The 18,953-nt window shown below is 39.1% G+C and overlaps 1 protein-coding gene across 1 annotated transcript; it reads left to right on the top strand.

Moving 5' to 3' along the window:
- Window positions 1–10,083: 10,083 nt before the first annotated feature.
- Window positions 10,084–18,335, top strand: CLEC12B (C-type lectin domain family 12 member B). Its single transcript, XM_060658407.3, has 6 exons — window positions 10,084–10,272; window positions 12,114–12,212; window positions 14,049–14,267; window positions 14,776–14,930; window positions 15,107–15,222; window positions 17,881–18,335. The coding sequence occupies exons 1-6, from the start codon at window positions 10,182–10,184 to the stop codon at window positions 18,029–18,031; spliced, it is 831 nt and encodes a 276-aa protein (XP_060514390.1). The 5' UTR covers window positions 10,084–10,181; the 3' UTR covers window positions 18,032–18,335.
- The last annotated feature ends 618 nt before the right edge of the window (window positions 18,336–18,953 follow it).

Raw genomic sequence — 18,953 nt, 5'->3', positions numbered from 1 at the left:
ATGAAAATTTCCTGGGCAAAATACAAGCAGATACATAGACTCCTCCATGGTGAGGAGAAAGTCTAACATAATTTGATCTAATATGAGCTGTATGAGACGTTTCAGGGTCTTGTGTTAGAGGGCAGCATTTCTAACTATAGCCTACAATTCATCCAAATGCGTGCATCTTCCACAAATTATATTTTTCAAAACTTTGAGGACTCTGCAGGAAGCAGGCTTCATACTGCTTGGGTTTAGGCATCAGAGAAAACCCACCAAATAAAGTGAAATAAAGCCGAGTCGGGGATGTAGGCACTGTCTTTCAAAGGTTTTCACTTTAAAATGAATTTCCAGCAAGGGGCAAATCATCATTAAGCGGAATTGTGTAATTACAGGTATGGTGGTGCTTCGATGAAGAGCTGTTTGTGGAAGGGACAGGTTCCTAGTGCCCTGCACATCGGAGTGTGATATGTGTTTCCACGCATTTAACTGTATAAAATGGGTTTTCAGGTTGTTATTGTGGCTCACACTGAAAGGAGTTGTAAGAACAACCAGAGAAAGCTAGTTGCTGTGCTAATGTAAGAATATTAGTGAGGACGCTATTTTGTCATTAGGGTAGCTTTTATATAGTTTTATAGCAGACATATATAAGTATATATATAAATAATAATAATATAAATATATATAAATATACTATACAAACATACATATAATATAAATAATACTTACATATAAATATAATATAAATAATACTTATATCTAAAAATAATATAAAGAACTATATAAAAATATAATATAAATAATAATTATTTATATATATAATAATAATATATGTACAGTTAAAACTTCATGGCCAGAAAAGCTTCCCTTCTTCTAAGTAACTTCTAGGCATTAATCTTATAAATAATCTTATTTTTCTTTTTCTCTAGTTAGCTGAGTGTCAGACTTTACTTTTCAATACAGTAATTACATAAGATCTCATGGCAAGTATTTTGTTTACTAATTTTCCCTTGGGGACATCTTGTACCTATTTCTTTTTCCCTTTCTGTTACCTCCTTCCCTCTGAATTCTTTGTCAAATTCACTTAAAATAATCTTTCATTTTAAAATTTCTTTCCTTACACACCTCACCTAATTTTAAAAGTGAGGTAAAGAATAACCAAAACAACATGGGAGGCATTGCCCAGGAATTACTCAGACCCTCCTTCTCTTCTTCGGCTGCCTTTATTCACACACCATTCCTGAGGCTTTCCCTCTACCTTCACTCCTCTGTTCTGTGTTCTTTCTGTCACTGCCTTACATCAGCTTTCTCCCTCCCCCCAAAATATGCAGAGACACTGAAAAATAATTGTGACATAGTGACAGAGAGAAAAGAACGGAGGAGAGTGAGTTCAAATGACACATTTTTTGCAAATCTTTGCTCTGGTCTTAGTAGCCCAATAAGTAACTTCTGAAAATTTACAGTTAAATTAAATCAAATATGTAAATGTAAGGTTCGTAAGCATTCGAAAGCCTTTGTAATTATTGTAAACGTTTTCTTGTTCAATTAGCAGAAATTTTCAGGAAGTATGAAACATTACAATCAGCTTTTTCTTTGTGGCTTCTACATTCTCTAGGTCTTGGGTAATTGGTTGAGATATAAAAATATCGCGTTTATTCTTCTTGGAAATTGCCAAGAATATGTTGGGCTTACTTCCTGATTCACGAATGCTTAAAACTGTACATTTAACACCAGAAATAGGAAAGCTGAAATGTAAGCCTCAGGTGACATTCCTTTCCTATAGCTCAGCCTCTGGACTTTCTTTGGTTTTTGTTTTCCTTTTAATGATTGTAATACAACTTTTTTTTCTTTTCTTTTCTTTTCTTTTCTTTTCTTTTCTTTTCTTTTCTTTTTTTTAATCGTTGATAACACTAGCCAAAAGCTGAGAGTCTTAGGTCCAGATCTATGTTGCATAAAAATATATTTGCCTTTATTTGTATCACTCTAACGTGGCTTGGAGGGTGAGTACAGTTTCTCAGGGTCAAAGGAGCCCTTGATAACATTAGTCTTAATTCTATTTTCTTCCTCTACATAGCCTATAAATACAAGCTGAGTTACTCAGCAAATTAAACAGAGAACTGCAGGAAAAAGAGATAGAGATAACACACTTTTCTTTTTCCTTTTCCAAAATCCAAAGACTTTGCAAGATTGCGCGTGCGCGCTCTCATTTTTGAGTAAACTTTATCCCCAACGTGAGGCTCAAACTCAGGACCCTGAGATTAAAAGTTGCATGCTCTACCCACTGATGCAGCCAGGTGCCCCTTTGCTAATCACCCTACAAGACCTGTCATTGACACGTTATTTCTGTTTTTATATTTTATTGTTCCTGTTTTCTTGTCTTAGTAGAGTAAAACTAAAAAAGTCCTCTACTGCGAATATTGTGATAAGTTTGAATTACAAATAATTTTTTTTTATTTGTTTACTATTTTGGAGATTAAGAGGCACTTTTCCATAAGTTACCTTTTTTATTTTAAAGCAAATTTGTAAACTGTCTTGGACACTGAAATTGGGAGTGAATATCCACGGGGAAAGTCATTGTCCTAGTCTTTGTGGAGCAGTCTTAGGTTTTAGCTATCTAACCTTTGTTCATTAGTGTGTAGAACAACTTTCCTAACTCCAATATACACCAGCCCACTTTCCCTCTTTCTTGTTTCACTTTTTTTCCATTACACTTATCATTCTCTGACCACCCCCCCACCCCCCCACCCCCCACACGCACTCACACACACAGGGAGGCATTTTTGTCATGTATCCCCAAAGAATGTATTCCTTGGCTCTAAAATAGTGACTGGCATAGAGTTACCATCCAATAGATATTTGGTAAGTGAATGAAAGGGTATTTTCATCCTGATATTTCATGTGTAGAAAGAGAAAGTTAAGGAACGTGGGGACTTTTCTATGTTCACACTTCTTGTAAAAAGCAATATCATTTCCTGGTTCCCAAGTATCTTTTCCTGGTTCCCAAGTTCTTTCCCAAGTTATAAAGTCTTCCACATTTAAGTATTGTCCAGACTCCATTTCAGTTTATAGCTGAAGAATGAGTAAAAGACACTAGAATCACAATGACAAGGTATAGATTCGATAGGAAATCAGTTGAATTCATCACATTGTGGATAAAATTGTTTAATATATAATGAGGGCTAGTGGATATGTATGAGAGAAAGACCAAAGGAAAATCACGTTGACTATTATGAATGCAATAATGATGTCTTTAAACTGAAAACAAATAAAGGAAGGGAAAATTTTGCAGCTGGTGGTATCTTTTTTACAGACTTCTTAAGGCACGTCACCTTTTCACTAACCCCTAGTACATTTATTGGTGATATCCTGTTCCTTTAAGTCTTCCGCATTAAGATTGTTGGTTCACCTCTGACTTACTAGCTTTCTACAAATACACCAAATACTGTTTATCTTTGGAAAAGGCTAGGATTTCCTGTCATGAAAAAAAAAAAACATTATTAGTATTTTCTTTCGTTTTCAGCAAGCTTAAATATGTGGACTGAAAAGTGCAGTGCTTTATTAAAAATTAATGAACTACATAATGCATAGCTATCAGACAATAGCCATGGCAAAGCCTTTTGTTAGACAGTAGAGAAAATAAAGGGAAATGTGTCAAATATCAACTGTCACACTGAGAAGTTTATCACGCACATGCCCACAAAGTATCTGAAAAGGTAAATAAGAATCAAATGGAATCCGTAAGCCTCTTGAGTTAAGATTTGAAGCAAAGGCAAAGAGAAAGGAAAGGAATACTTTTGTCGGGCAGGGCAAACATCTAAAAGCTATGGAAGTATGAGTGAGTATGGCGTGATCCAAGAAAGCAAAGTGATCAAGCATATTCGAACTGAGGGTTCGTGTCACAATATATTGGGATATAAGGTATCCTATTAAAATCACTACTAAACGTATCCAGCAGGGGTAACTAATCAATTATTTAAATATATATTTATTGATCTCTGTATGTGTATAGTATTCTATTTTCCGGGATAACGTGGTGAGCAAAACATACAACAGTCGTGCTCTTATGGATCTTACAATCTAGTGGAGGGCGATGAACACAAATAGCAAAGAGGCAAAAAAAAGAAAAAAGCAAGATAATTTCAGATCATAAGTGCAATGTAAAAAATAGTGTAATAGATCTTTAGGGGCGGAGCTTGGGACAGGCCCTTGTGTTCATTTCACTGGACAAGTAAATGTTGCTCTGAGAGTTAAGGCAATCAATCTGTCAGCATAGCCCTTTATTGGAATCAGGGTATTTGATTATCCGGATTGGTTGAATATACATTTCAAAATAAATTCTACCATGTATTTATCCTCCAGCTCCTCCTTGTGGCCATTTTTTTTTTCTCTCTGCTTTTATCTTTAGGTCTTTGATGCCTGCGGATTTAATCTTGACTTTTCTCCTTCCCTTTTTGTAAATAGTGTTGAATGAATTTCCATTTTGCCCATTCTCTAGATACTATCCAATTAAGACCCCTCTTTAAAAGTGTTCTCTGAAATGGGCACATAATATGTGGGAATGGAATGATCATTGAAGAGTAAAGTTAGAGTATCTGATTGTGTAAACTCTATTTCTTTTAATGTATCCCAAATCAACTATACTTCCATATTTAATACGTGCCTCCCCTTATTTCCCACAATGAACAGTATATTCTGGGGGATTTAATTCATGTGGCAGCAACACGAGAAGTCAAAGTTGATTCTGAGTTTTGGGCTAAGTGAAGTTTTCATTTACTGAAATGGAGAAGCATACAGTGACACAGCTGGAAAAGCGCTGTTTATTTTTTTGAGGTGTTAAGTTTGAAACTCCTATAACATATCTAAATAAATATTCCAAGTCGTCAGTCATATGTACGGACCTGGTGATCAAACCCTGGCCTGAAGACATAGGTTTGGAGATCACCTATGTATGGCTGTCAATATCCCCGGATGAGCACAAACAGGACAAAGGGCCAGGAACTGAACTTTGGGCCACAGCAGTATTTTGAAGTCAGATAAGGAGGAACCAGCAAATCTGAGGGAGTATTAGGTAGTGAAGTAGAAAGAAAAACAAGATAATGTTGTCCTGGAGAACAGAGTATTTTGGAGAAGAATTTTAAGTTAAAGGGAACAACCAATTATATAAACACTGCTGATAGGCCGAGTAAAATGAAACCGGGGGAAGAGTCACTGGATGGGTTAATGTGGAGGTTGATGGTGATTTAGGAATGCTTTTACAGATAAAGTGAGGGGGAAAAGCCTGATTAAAGTGGATTCGGGAAAAGTAGGAAGAGATAGAAGGCATACAGAGCTTTTGGAACTCCTTCGTTGTTAAAAGAATTCGAGAAAGGGGGTAATTGTGTGTATATTTGTGTGTGGAAGGGTGAATGAAACCTTTTTTGCTTATTTTTAAAATGGGGGATAGTATATCCTACATGTAAATTAAGGTGAGTGAACCAGTAGAGATGAAACAAGTTAAAAATCTTTGAATACTAAAATGGAATGGATTCAAGTATGTATAGATAGAGACTGACCATGGATAAGAGTTTGTACAATTTGTACAAATCGTTGTACAAATGGATAGTGGTTGAAAATGATATTGTTTGACACACAGATATGACCTTCCTTCCTTCCTTCCTTCCTCTCTCTCTCTTTCTCTCTTTCTTCTGTCTTCTTTCTTTCTTTCTTTCTTTCTTTCTTTCTTTCTTTCTTCAGTATATTTGGTCAGTGGAACAGAGGAAATGTACTTTTGATGTTTATATTTTCTCAGGATAAAAAGAAGTAGGTCATCAATTGAGTTTGAAGAAAGAGAGAAGAAATTTGAGAACTGAGAAATGAGGAACTGGGAATAATCTTCTAGGAAATTCACAGAATAGATTGGTTAGCAACCACGCTGAGAAGTTATAAGTTAAAAATATAAAATAAACCCAGTTGATATGGTCACAGTCAGCTTTGTATGCAAGGGGGAGAGGAGGTAGAGTTGAATTTGACCAGGCTGCATCTTCCAGATGTGTGTGATCAATGAAGGAGTAAGCAATGAATTTGTAGTTGTACGTAAGGAAATGATTATTATAATTGACCCTCATAAATGGGCCAAGCCAGAAAATGGGAAAGGAGACATGAGCGATTCATGGCAAAAAAGAGGTGGTATGGTCACCAAACTTGATATCCTCGTGGGCATCAAAGCACTGAAGGCTATATAATTGCCACAGAGAGAGGGCTGGAAAGATAAGAGGTGGAGGTTAGAGAAGAGAATTTCTACAACTGAAGAATTAGAAGAGGTGCTTATATTGGCAATGAAATTGTCAAGAGTAGCCTAGTGCTGCCCAGTAGGATTTTCTGTCATAATGGAAGTGTTGTATATTTGCTGATGTGTAAGGAGTACGACTGAGGAAATGAGTTTTCATTAAAAAATTTTTTCTTCATGTTTATTTTTCAGAGAGTGAGAGGGAAAGCAGGAGAAGGGCAGAGAGAGAGAGAGGGAGTAAGGTAATCCACAGCAGGCTCCGCACTGTCAGTGCAAAGCCTGACGTCGGGCTCGAACCCACAAACCATGAGGTCATGAGCTGAGCCGAAGTCAGATGCTCGACTGAGCCACCGAGCTGCCCCCTGAGTTTCTGTTTTCATTCATTTAAATTTAAATAGTCACGTGAGACTAGTAAATACAATATTGGAGAGCATAGTTTTCAAGTATGATCACAGTGGAGGGATGCCAGGTGGTGTAGTCGATTACCGAGGTTAATCCGGGAACTGAGAGTCCAGTATATTGGAATTATCATCTACATAGATATTGGAATCAGTGATAATCATGACAAGAGTCGAAATTTAAGAGATTCAAGACTATTGAAAAAATGGTAAGGAAATGAGGAGAAATTTGGCGTATGACTATAGTAAGGTGTGATATATAATAGCGTAATCTGTCAAAATGAGCTAGAGAGATGCTGGAAGTTTTGAGGGAGATAAGTATAAACAGTGGTTTCTAAACTAATATAATTATAAAGTAATAATAGATAATAAAGCCTTTTAGCATCATAATAGCAGAAAATGTGTAAGACGTGTAACCAATCCTTTTTCTTTTTTTTTAAGTTTATTTATTTATTTTGAGAAAGAGTGAGAGAATGGAGGCGGGGGGGAGGGGGAGGCGCAGAGAGAGAGAGAGAGGGAAAGAGAGAATCCTAACCAGGGTTTATGCTGTCACCAGGGAGCCTGACAGGGGGCTGGATCTCAAGAACTGTGAGATCATGACAGAGCCAAAACCGAATCAGATGCTTAACCAACGGAGCCACCCAGGCACACGGATCATTTTTCTTATAGATATTATTAGCCACCAAGTGGGATTCCTCATCACGGTTTTAAAACCCAAGTATAATTTCATATAATACTGTAAGAGGTTAAATGCTTTCTTAGGGAACTTGAGGGTATGAAGGAATCAGGGCAATGAAAATGAATACTCAGCCTTTGCAAAATGTGGTGAAAGAGAAAGACCAGAGGAGAGAGAGAAAAACATCCTGAGTTTTCATTTTTGTAATCACTTGTTTAATTTAACTTTTCTTCGTATCAATGGCCTCTGCCTTTGCCTGTTACATAGAATAGTAAACAGAAACGTAAATTTGTTATTTACTTCCACATTTTTGACAGGGGAGTTTAACTGATTATGACTCAGAACCTCGAAATAATTATTTTTTTTGATTGAGCACTGCATCATTTTGAAAAAAAAAAACAAACAAACAAACCAAAGAACAGGAACAAGAAATACATGTGCATTCGTGTGTTTAGAGATCAGACATAAAAGTTTTTGAAGAATCATTATCTTCACATTGTCTTTCTGCAACCTATCCGATATTCATTCACACCCATGAAATACGGGCAGTTTATTCTGGAGAACTTTGAAGATAATCTTCACACAGAGGTGGACCTTGAAGGTTCTGGATCAAGTCCTTCAGCCATTTGAAAACAAAAACCTACACCAAAACACCCCCCACCAGTACTGTTATGTAATCTTTTCCTTCTTACCCCAAAGGAAACTTTAGAAAAGATTTCTTAGCTCCCTTGCTCATATATAGACCCCCCCCAAAATTTTTTTGGGTCCTGTGTGAGTTCCCTCTTGCTGCTTTAGCAAATTCTACAAATAGAACAGCTTAAACAACACAACTTTATGGTCTCTCAGTTCGGTGGGTTATTAATCTGACATGGATCTCACGGGGGGTAAATCAAGGCTGTCAGCAGGGCTGTGTTCCTTTCTGAGTGCTCTGTGGGAGCACCCGTTTCCTTTCCTTTGCCTCTTCCTTGGTTCCTGGCCCTCCTCCTCCACCTTCAGCCAGCAATGTTGTCTCTCTCTGGCTGAATCTAAGAAAGGTTCTCCACTTTGAAGGGCTCGTGAGCTTAAATTGGGCCCGGCAGGTAACGCAGGATAACTTCCTCATCTCAAACTCTGTCACCTTGGTCACATCTGCGATCCCTGTTGCCATGCAAACTACTCTATTCAGAGGTTCTGGGGAGGGGAAGGTGCACATCTTTGGGGGAGGGCTGTTATTCTGCCTTCCACAGGTTCTCCACAACAATTATTTTTTCAAATATAAATTAGTGAATTTTTATAAGCGATGATGGGATTAGAAGTAAATGCTGTGCCTGGAGTCTGATGCCGATGAACTAAATGAACAACCGTAGGTGAGAGGTGCTGTTTTTTTTCTCATGTTCTTCCAGATAATAGCCAGAACACTTGCTGTATCAATTGTCTGCTTTGGGGCCCCTGGGTGGCTCGGTTGGTTAAGCGTTTGATTCTTGACTTCGGCTCAGGTCATGATCTCACAGTTGGTGAGATGGAAACCCATGTTGGTCTCTGGGCTGACAGCACGGAGTCTGCTTGGGATTCTCTCTCTCTCTCTGCCCCTCCCCCACTCTCAATCTCAAAATAAATAAATTAATTTAAAAAAATCATCCACTTTCTTGCTCATAGGATGTTGTTGAAACAAAGTATCACAGTGAAATCTTTGTGCAGTGGGTTGACTTCAGTTTTACTGGAAACACCTTTTCAGGGCATTTTGAGTCCTAAGAAAGAGAACATAGAGCTTGGTTATTTTATCAAGTTATTTTTAAGATGAGATGTATATAACTTGTAGCTCAAAGAGGCGTCAAGGCATAAAGATTCTCTAGAGATTCCCCATATGCAGTGGTCCCCGTGACTACCCAGCACTGTTTGTTCTTCCGGTTGCCCCAAACTCCAGTCTTCGAAATTTTCACACCTGAAAGATGGCATATATTCTCTAGGAGTTTTAGCTGCCCCACAACAACGACTGTTGGCTGCCCGCAGGTTAAAAACCGACTAAATAAACAAATTAAAAACAAAACCAAAAGCACCACACCATGAGCCAGCCCTTTTGTCCCCAGAATCTGCCTGCTTTCTTTCACTATCCCGGAACTCCTGGTAGTTGCTTTTTAAATCTTGTCCTGAGTATTAGTTGTTATCTCCAGAGGGATTATTCTGTTTGGAATTTAGCCACGCCAGAGGCACCTGCCATGGGTACGCAGTTTTAACAGCTATCAATTTCTTCTTTATGTTCCATTGCTAGTACTGCCACTCTCCCCTCTCCACAATCTTTCTCTGTCACACACACACACACACACACACACACACACACACGTATTTCTTAAAACAGCAGCTAAATGTGGTTGGTCTTTACCTACACAGCTTTTTCTGTCTTGCACATTCTATCTGATATGAGTGAGTATAAACCAGATCCAATGTCTTCATACAGGCTTAGCTGGTCTTTGACACATGTAAACACGACAGTCGGACCCTTTACTGAAACATTCAGATCCTCTACCTGAGGATCATGGGAATTCCCCCAGGAAACCGCCATCCGGGCTCTGCTTCCAAGTACCCCTATTGCTTCACAAGAAGCAGTGCAGAAAGAACAGACGGATTGAGATCTTTTTTATTCTGGTTTCTAAAGAGAAAGGTACTTGACTTCTCTTTCTACACACACACACACACACACACACCAAACAAAAACGAAAACAAAAAACTGATTGTCATTCTGTCCTTACAGAGGGGTGGTGGGGTGTGTCTTGGGTCAGTAGAATGTGTTTATAAAAGCTCCCAGCCTTGAGAAGAACACCCTGCTCCTGAGCCTGAAGACATTGCAACATTAATTGAGTAATTTACAGTAGCGTTTTCTTCTACAATGTCTGACGAAGTGACTTACGCGACACTCACATTTCAGGATTCTGTTGGAGCAAGAAATAACCGGGATAGAAATAACCTAAGGAAAAGAGGTAGGAGTTCAGAGACAGCAAGATGTTGACCTTGGGGGATGCACAGGTGTTAAATGCTTTGAGGTCGATGCTAAGGAGAGGTGTGCTGCAGAATCTCCGAAACGGAGACAAAGTTGTGGGATGCATTAGTGGAATGAATGTTCCCAATTTGGGGGAGAAAACACGTAGCTTCCAAGATCTCTTTAAACGTGTGGTATCACTATGTTTCTTGAAGCTCTGTGCCATAGTGAAACATATTGGATACGAGAGAAATCGAATTTGGGGATTAATGGATTTCTTTTTAAAAGTGAAGTCGTGATATTGACACCTTGTGAGAGATGCCAGGCAAATATTCTTTTAGAAGTCAGATGGGAGGCTTCTAAAATAGAGAAAGTGGAGGAAATTTCTCTTTTCAAAGGTACAAATAACTGAAAAGAAGAATGGGAAGATGAGTGAGTCAGAAATAGACAGGAGATCATTTCTGTTTTAGAAGTTTAAAAAAACTGTTTTTAGAAAGTGGAAATTCCCAGTATAATTCGTACAGTTGAATCAATAATAACAGTATCTGTATAGTATTTTATATGCATTATATCATATTTTTATCAAAATATAATTGTGAAGTAAATGGAATAATATTAGCAAAGCTGAGGCTGAAAAAAACTAAATGGTTTAGCCAAGTTCCTACAACTAGTATGTGGAGTCCAAATTCAGTTCTAGTCTTCAGCTCATTCCCTTATCCCTTGTTGGAAGAAATATAAATCTCTGTGGTCAGGAATCCAGGTTAGTATATCAGACTATATTCTTAATTTTCAATAATCTGTTGACAGTTCAGGTTGTTGCCCAAATCATCTGATATATAGGAACTACTTTCTCCTCTTTGGATTTATTTTTAAGTGTGTGTGTGAGTGTGTGTGTGTGTGTGTGTGTGTGCGCACGCGTGCATGTGCGTGGTATTAGGGCGATATGCAAAGAGGACGGGAATAGGTTTGTCATGGGGTCTAATAAAACTGGTTATACATTTTCGTTTATTTGTTTGTTTAAGTTATAGCTATAATCCTTGAGATAAAAGGAGTTGTGGTTGTGCTGTATGTGACAGTGCACCTGGAAATTTGAATTAATCTGTCTGAAAATGTTGGGCTAGATGCCATTAGATTCTGAATAAAGAAATATCATAGGTTAGACTACATGTTAATTTTGCCTTTCATTCAGTATTCATTCATTAGCTACCAGATGCTAAATAGAATGTAATTGATAAAAGTAAAATCCATAATAACCTTAGCCTTGGGGAGGTTTTGTGACCTCAAAAACTTGAAGTTTCCCCTATTGTCCAGATCATCCAGAGAAGCATTTTTCACCACATCTCATACATGCATTTGGTAACCTTTTTTTTTTAAATGTTTATTTATTTTTGAGACAGAGAGAGACAGAGCATGAACAGGGAGGGTCAGAGAGAGAGGGAGACACAGAATCTGAAACGGGCTCCAGGCTCTAAGCTGTCAGCACAGAGCGCGACGCGGGGCTCGAACTCACGGACCGGGAGATCATGACCTCAGCCGAAGTCGGACGCTTAACCGACTGAGGCGCCCCTGCATTTGGTAATCTTAAAGAAGCGTGTTCAGTGATATAAAACACAAACCTAAAAATTAGGAGACACTCTTAAAGGGAAAGAGAATGGTGGGAAGAGAAGTGGGGGAGCACTGATGGTAGAGATCTTACTGCACATCATTTTAGGTATTTCTGAGAAAGTAAAGAGAGAAATAAGAGGGAGATTTTAGGAAGCTGGGGAAGCTTCCTAAGTGCGAGAAATAAAAACTCATGTGCAACTACAATTTGCACATTACAACTCTGTTGGCTTTCTTCAGCGTGTCCAGCTCCTTCCCCCATCTGGCGCCTGGCTGCCCTGAGTCTGTTAACTCTTTGTCTGATGCTGCTGATTGGGCTGGTGACCTTGGGGATTATGCGTAAGTATATTTTCATCAAACCCAAGAAAGGCGATTAGGAAACACATTTGTAAACTATGCAGACTCAGGTTTGACAATATTATATGATCACATCTCTTTCATTCTTCCAAGTCTCTAAGCTCAACAACCAAGGGACAGACTTTATGATTATGAGGATTTTGGAAATGGATTTTATCCATTCCTCTTAATAAACTAGACTGGATTATGAACACAGCTTTTGTTTTACTCTTTATTCATTGAAATGGGGAGCTTCTTTTCTGCATAGATGCACATCTACCTATTATCCCAGTAGTGACCAATAGAGAGCCAACGGAGGTGGACTCAAGGAAAAGCGTGCCGTTTCATTCACCCCAAAGACTTAGTACAAGACTGGCTTAATCTGCTTACTCAAGACCTTTCTAGTGTAGAAACAGCCTGCCTGCTAGAAATGAAAAAGAGATTAAAACAAAGAGGAGAAGTTACCTGGGGGACCTTACCCTGTATATAGAAAGTTGAACCACCTCTGCGTAACAATGGAAGTTCCAGTCCCAAGCACAATAACCAAAAGAAAAAAAAAAAAAAGAGTATTCCCTTGGTTCTGACCCATCCTTGAGCTGTCAGGGTCGGACACGATAGGGAGTTGTGGACTAACATTAAGTGGAAAAACATCCTGAGAATACACACTTTGTAGGGTGTCGTTAAGTATATGATGGACGGAGTAGAGTGTTGGCATATTATTCCCTTTCAGGGGACTTGCAGGCAAGAAAGTTTATTTTCTGGAGGATGCTAGCACCTTCCATGCTACTTTCTTTCATTTTTACATGTGGAAGATTTCATGGGTAATTAGAATTTAGACATACTGATTTGAAATTTAACTAGGAACTAATGATGTGGCTTTAGCCTTTTTTCTTTTCAGCCTTCTTTCTTTTAGAAAGAAACATGATGTTCTAGCAGCAGTAACAACTATTCAGTAGCCAATCATTAGGGATTAGCAGTTGATCTTCTACAATGATGTATATTTTAAAAATGAAGATGCACTGATGCATATTCATTGGTTCACTATAGACGGGTGAAGGGTTTTTTTTTTTTCCTGAAGGGCAGTGACTCTTAAATTTATCGTGACGATGAATCACCTGAAGTGTTAATTAAAGAGGCCGATTTTTATGGATCCAGCGCCAGAAATAGTCTAGTGTGGCATTAAAATCTGCATTAAAAATGTTTATTTATTTATTTTAAGAGAGAGAGTAGGGGAGGGGCAGAGATAGAGGGAGAGAGAGAATCCTGAGCAGCCTCCCAGGCTCCACACTGTCACTGCAGAGCCCTGCACAGGGCCCGATCTCGGGAACCGTGAGATCATGATCTGAGCTGAAATCCAGAGTTGGACACTCAGCTGACTGAGCTACCCAGGTGCTTCTAAAATCTGCATTAAAAAAAAAAACAAACAAATATATGGATGATTCTGATAAAAGTGGTCTTCACACCATACCTATTGCCTTAAAGGATTCTGTTCCCATGAAAACACCAATTACATGAACCAACTCCAAATAAGAAAAAAAAACCACACTAGACGAATGGCAAAATGGCATTGCCTTAGATGAAATATCAAAGATATATAATCATTAATTCATTCATTTAATACAAGTATAATCAGATGCAAAATCTCAATACAATTATAAAGGATGAGCCCCAAACAATTTGGAATAGCAAGGCAATCGTGTGTGCTTCGTCCATGATGCTTCAATTATTGGGAGCCACTAATACATACGACATGATGTAAGAAATATGGCTGTGTTAAAAGAATTACCCCTGGCTGAGAATAAGAGGATATGTGAACATGTATCCTATTATGTCTTGGAGTTTTGCAGACATCTCATGAAATTAACTCAGATTCAGAGAGATTAAGTCAACTGCAAAAAACCATCCACCAACAGCAAGATAACTTCTCCCAGCAGCTGAGCGACTACAGGAATTTTCCCACCGAGGAGGAGCATCTCAAATCCCAGATCTCCAGTCTATTGAAGCGGCAGGAACAGATGGCCATCAAGCTCTGCCAAGAGCTGATCATTCGCACTTCAGGTAATCAGGACCTACCGTCAGGTCAAATCTGTTGCCCCAGTGGGCACTGATCACATGAGCCACCTTGCAGTATGAGAAAGTTATGTTATCCAAAGACTCCTAATGATGTCACCCTAAATTTCCAGGGGACAAGGGAAGATAGCAATTTATTTAACATTTCTGAAAACACAGAAGTGAATTTGGGGAGCATCTTGCAATAATCCCAACCTGGATTCTTCAGCCTCTTAATGTGTGAACCATTTTTAGGTGATCCTGATGTTATAAGAAGTTAAAGTATAGCTGGTAACTCTGAGGCCAGAAGACTGAGCCCTGGAAGGAGAATTTCGATCACTGTTGCCCCAGCCCATAATTGGGGGTGATTTCATTTTCACAGGCTCCTAAAGCGGTATGTTTTCAGAATGCTGGGTCTCAGACCCTATCATCAAGTTCAATTACTTAGTTCCCAAATCCTTTCCCAGTCATGCCAGGATTATTTAATTTGTGCTAATGGGTGTAATTTCTTTTTCAGACCACAAATGCAATCCTTGCCCTAAAATGTGGCACTGGTACCAAAACAGCTGCTATTATTTTGCAACAAATGAGGAAAATACCTGGATTAACAGTAGAAATAACTGCCTGGACCAGAATTCCACTTTGGTGAAGATAGATAGCTTGGAGGAAAAGGTCTGGCTGAATTTCTTTCCCTGGTTATAGAAATTATTCATATGATGGAAAGTAAATACATGGAATTTCTGACTCACACAGTGGGAATTCGGGCATTTTGAATGAGAATTAGTATCTTAACGTCTGCAAACCAGAATGTGGCTCTCCCATGATATTTTCCCCTTTGTCTCTCTCAGGATTTTCTGAAGTCACAGCCATTACCCAAGTTTTCTTTCTTCTGGTTGGGCTTATCATGGGATCCATCAGGAAAGAGCTGGCTATGGGAGGATGGCTCCATTCCGTCTCCATCCTTGTAAGTCTCAACTGTCGGGGTGATGGGGGGCGGGGGAAAGCAAGCTAAGAATACTAAGAAATTAAGAAAATCAATGTTAACTGTAAGAATTATAAACCTAGATACAAAAATAAAAGAGTACAATGTACGAAGAAAAGAGAGCTTCAGGAAAAACTATTCGGAGCAAGACTACCTAATTTCATGTATGTGACAAACTCATGGCAAAACACGGAAGCTTTTCTATTAGTTGAAATTTCTTCTTTTTAATTTAAAAAACAAATAATACACTTTGTTTGAAGCAGTTTATAAATATTAGCCCTATGATAAAAGCACTGTTATAGTCCTATTTTAGGGATGAAACAATTGCCATAGAGAGACTAAATAACTTGCCTGAGGTCACTGAGCTCCTAAGTGGCAAAATCAGGACCGAGTGCTTTTGTGATCATGACCTTGGGCTCTCTGCTCCCTGACTGCCCAACACTTACAGTCCAGAGGGTGGTGTTTATCATGGACATACATTAACACATTTATTTAAATTCCAATTGTCAACCACTTTCTAACAGCAAGTATGTCTAAATTGGCGAATCAGTTTAATAATTAGTTTTTTTGATGGAATTTACCAATTAGATTATATGGCAAATGTTTTTCATGACATAAAATGAGCTGAATCCGCACCTTCAAGGTTTTGAGGAAATATTTAGTGTACCTATAGAATACATGATACTTTGAAAATTACAGTTTTTGCAACTATTTAAAGTTGTGAAAAAATAGATGTCAAAAATATGTCAAGGAACACAGTCTTACAAAATTCTCTTAGTGATTACAAATCAAATATTTTGAGGAACACAGCTCATCACAACTATATCAAGATGATACAGTTGTATTTGTACTTTAAAAAAAATTTTTTTTAAACGTTTATTTATTTTTGAGACAGAGAGAGAGAGACAGAACATGAATGGGGGAGGGTCAGAGAGAGGGAGACACAGAATCTGAAACAGGCTCCAGGCTCTGAGCAGTTAGCACAGAGCCCGACGCGGGGCTTGAACTCACGGACCATGAGATCATGACCTGAGCCGAAGTCAACTGATGCTCAGCCGACTGAGCCACCCAGGCGCCCCGTCCAGGTTTCCTTAAACTGAGTTATAATCACTCATTTCCCACCAAGGGTACTGTGCTTCAGCGGTGGCTCCCCACATTCCCTGAATAACAAACAATGACAGGTCTCCACTTTTGTCCCCAGATATATGTCATCTTTGTCCATTTCCCACCATTTTGTCATGGTGGGACACACCATGACAATTTTGCGCTCGCTAATGACCACTACCATTCATATTAAATCAACTAGTCTGGTTTCACCCAAATAATCACGGCGAAGAGCATGTGCAAAGTAATAAAAACACAAAGATGAGAGTCACTTCTTTGCAAATGGAGCCATATTGGGCATGAGATGATTACACACTAATCCGGAGTGTTGCTGCTAGACTGAGGGTTTATAGAACGTGCCACCGTACCCTGGGAAGTGCCACTGTTTCCATTTTGGGCTTTACGAAGATGAGTCCCTTCTCCCAAAGGACTTTTCATTATCCCAGGCCCCTCCGCTCACTCCTGGTTAAAATATGGAGGAGATGGTCCCCGCAGCAAGGTTGGGAGTCTGACGTCACTGATGCCCTGAGACTGTGGCTGTTATCATGCAAGGTGCTGGGACTGAGCTTCTGAATCACACAGCCGTTTCCTCCTGAGTGAGGCTAATCTCAGCAAGCGCATAAGCCAAGAGGAAGATTTAGTAAGCCCGGCCCTGAAGCCAGAAAAGAACACTGCAGTTTATGCAGATCATTCGAGTAAAAAGGCACACAGGAGGTTGAGACCGGATGAGCATGATTTGTAATGACGTTATTGAAGGCTTACCACCAATTCCTTACGGAGGTACTAGGGACCGGTATCAGAACCACATCTATGTAGTCACCCATGTTCTCCCTTAACCCTTATCGTGTTCTTTCTTCCTCCTCCACACGTGTGTGTATACATATATACATAACACAAAATTATATATACACAAAATTATATTTGTGCATAATAAAATGTAATAACTGTCCACCCAGAACGTGATTTCATTTGTCTGTTTTCCTTCAAAAAGTTCCAAAGTAAAGAAATCCTAGTACTTCTAATATCATATGTGCTGGGTAGTTTCTACCACGTTAATGGAGAGGTTACAAATTCTCAACCCAGAACTTAAGTATCCTGCTTAAATAATTCTTCTTGGGATTATGATTAACTTGAAATGAAAAACTCAGATATGCCAGCTTGAAGAACTTTGATATGTTGTGGGGGTGCCTGGGTGGCTAAGTCGGTTGAGCCTCCGACTTCGGCTCAGGTCATGATCTCACTGTTTGTGAGTTCGAGCCCCTCATCGGGCTCTGTGCTGACAGCTCAGAGTCTGGAGCCTGTTTCGGATTCTGTGTCTCCCTCTCTCTCTGCTCCTCCCCCACTCACACTCTGTCTTTCTCTCTCTAAAAAAATAAATAAACATTAAAAAAAGTAAATAAAAAGAACTTTGAGATGTTGTGGAACCAGAAGTCTCTCAAAGTTCAGATAGATGGCTTTCGGTAACTGAGAACACTGAATTATGATCAAATTTCAAATATGAAATTTGTCATTAATTTTAAATGGATGACTTTCCAGATTCAGCCCTAGAGAATACACCCAGATCAACGGATCCAGAGGATGTGCCTATTTTCAGAAAGGAAAGATTTATCTTTCCCGCTGCAGCGCTGAAATTTCTTGGATTTGTGAGAAGACAGCTACATTAGTGAAGATCGAAGATCTGGGTTAATACGCATCTTCCGAATTCACCAAGATGTAAGGGACTTGTGATTACGTTCATGTGAAGAAAGAGAAGGCTAGCCGACCACAGCCAAAAACATGAAAAGATGACGGTGTACGTAAACTATCAGGCAAATAAACTTCACGGAACATCCTCTGCTTCATCGTCTGATGGCTTCTGATCTGATGTTCTGGTGACTGCTGGGGACCTCGGGGGAATAGCCACTGTATGGCCCTGTTATTCTATCTCAGCATCATTTCACTGAATGTCCTCCCTCAAATAAAAGGCTCTTTTCCTGCTCTGTCATCACACATGCACAAGCGCACAGGGGTGACGTTTGAATATTTAGCAGCCAGAATTGGCATAAGCCGCAGCCCTGGAACAACATTCAGGAGGCCCCGTTGTGACAGAGATCTGGGGATTCTGATCTGGGACAGAGATCTCAGACAGAGATCTGGGATAGGGGTGCTGACGGCTAGGGCAGCAGCATTATACCAACTGATTTGAAAATATTTTAGTATCTTGGCAAATTGTTTGCTCGTACCCTTTGTACGAGCTTTGTCATATAGGTGGAGTAGCACATCATTTAGTATTTATACTATCAGTTTTTTAGATCAGTAATGTTGAGGTTATTGCTTGGGTAATCTGGGTATTAGAAATTGTGTGAAGATAGTAGAACCATTGTGTTCTATTTTTAAGAACTTTCCTGCGGCATAGCTGGTCAGCGTCCCTGCACGGTAGTCGCCGAACATCGTAAATCTAGCTTGAACGTTTTTCTGGGACAAAATTGCTTATTCGGTGAAGGAGATGGTTTTTACTCGCTCCTCATATAATTGCGCAGCTGTGTAGAGGCTCGATAGAATGGTAAACTAACCCACAATACTGATCTGGCCAAACCAGAGATCTAGAATTCACTGGAAAAACTGACATG

The sequence above is a fragment of the Panthera onca genome, chromosome B4 (genome assembly GCF_046562875.1).
Source record: "Panthera onca isolate mPanOnc1 chromosome B4, mPanOnc1 haplotype 2, whole genome shotgun sequence".
NCBI lineage: Eukaryota > Metazoa > Chordata > Mammalia > Carnivora > Felidae > Panthera > Panthera onca.
The sequence above is the reverse complement of the archived record's forward strand: the minus strand, read 5'-3'. Positions and strand labels throughout refer to the sequence as shown.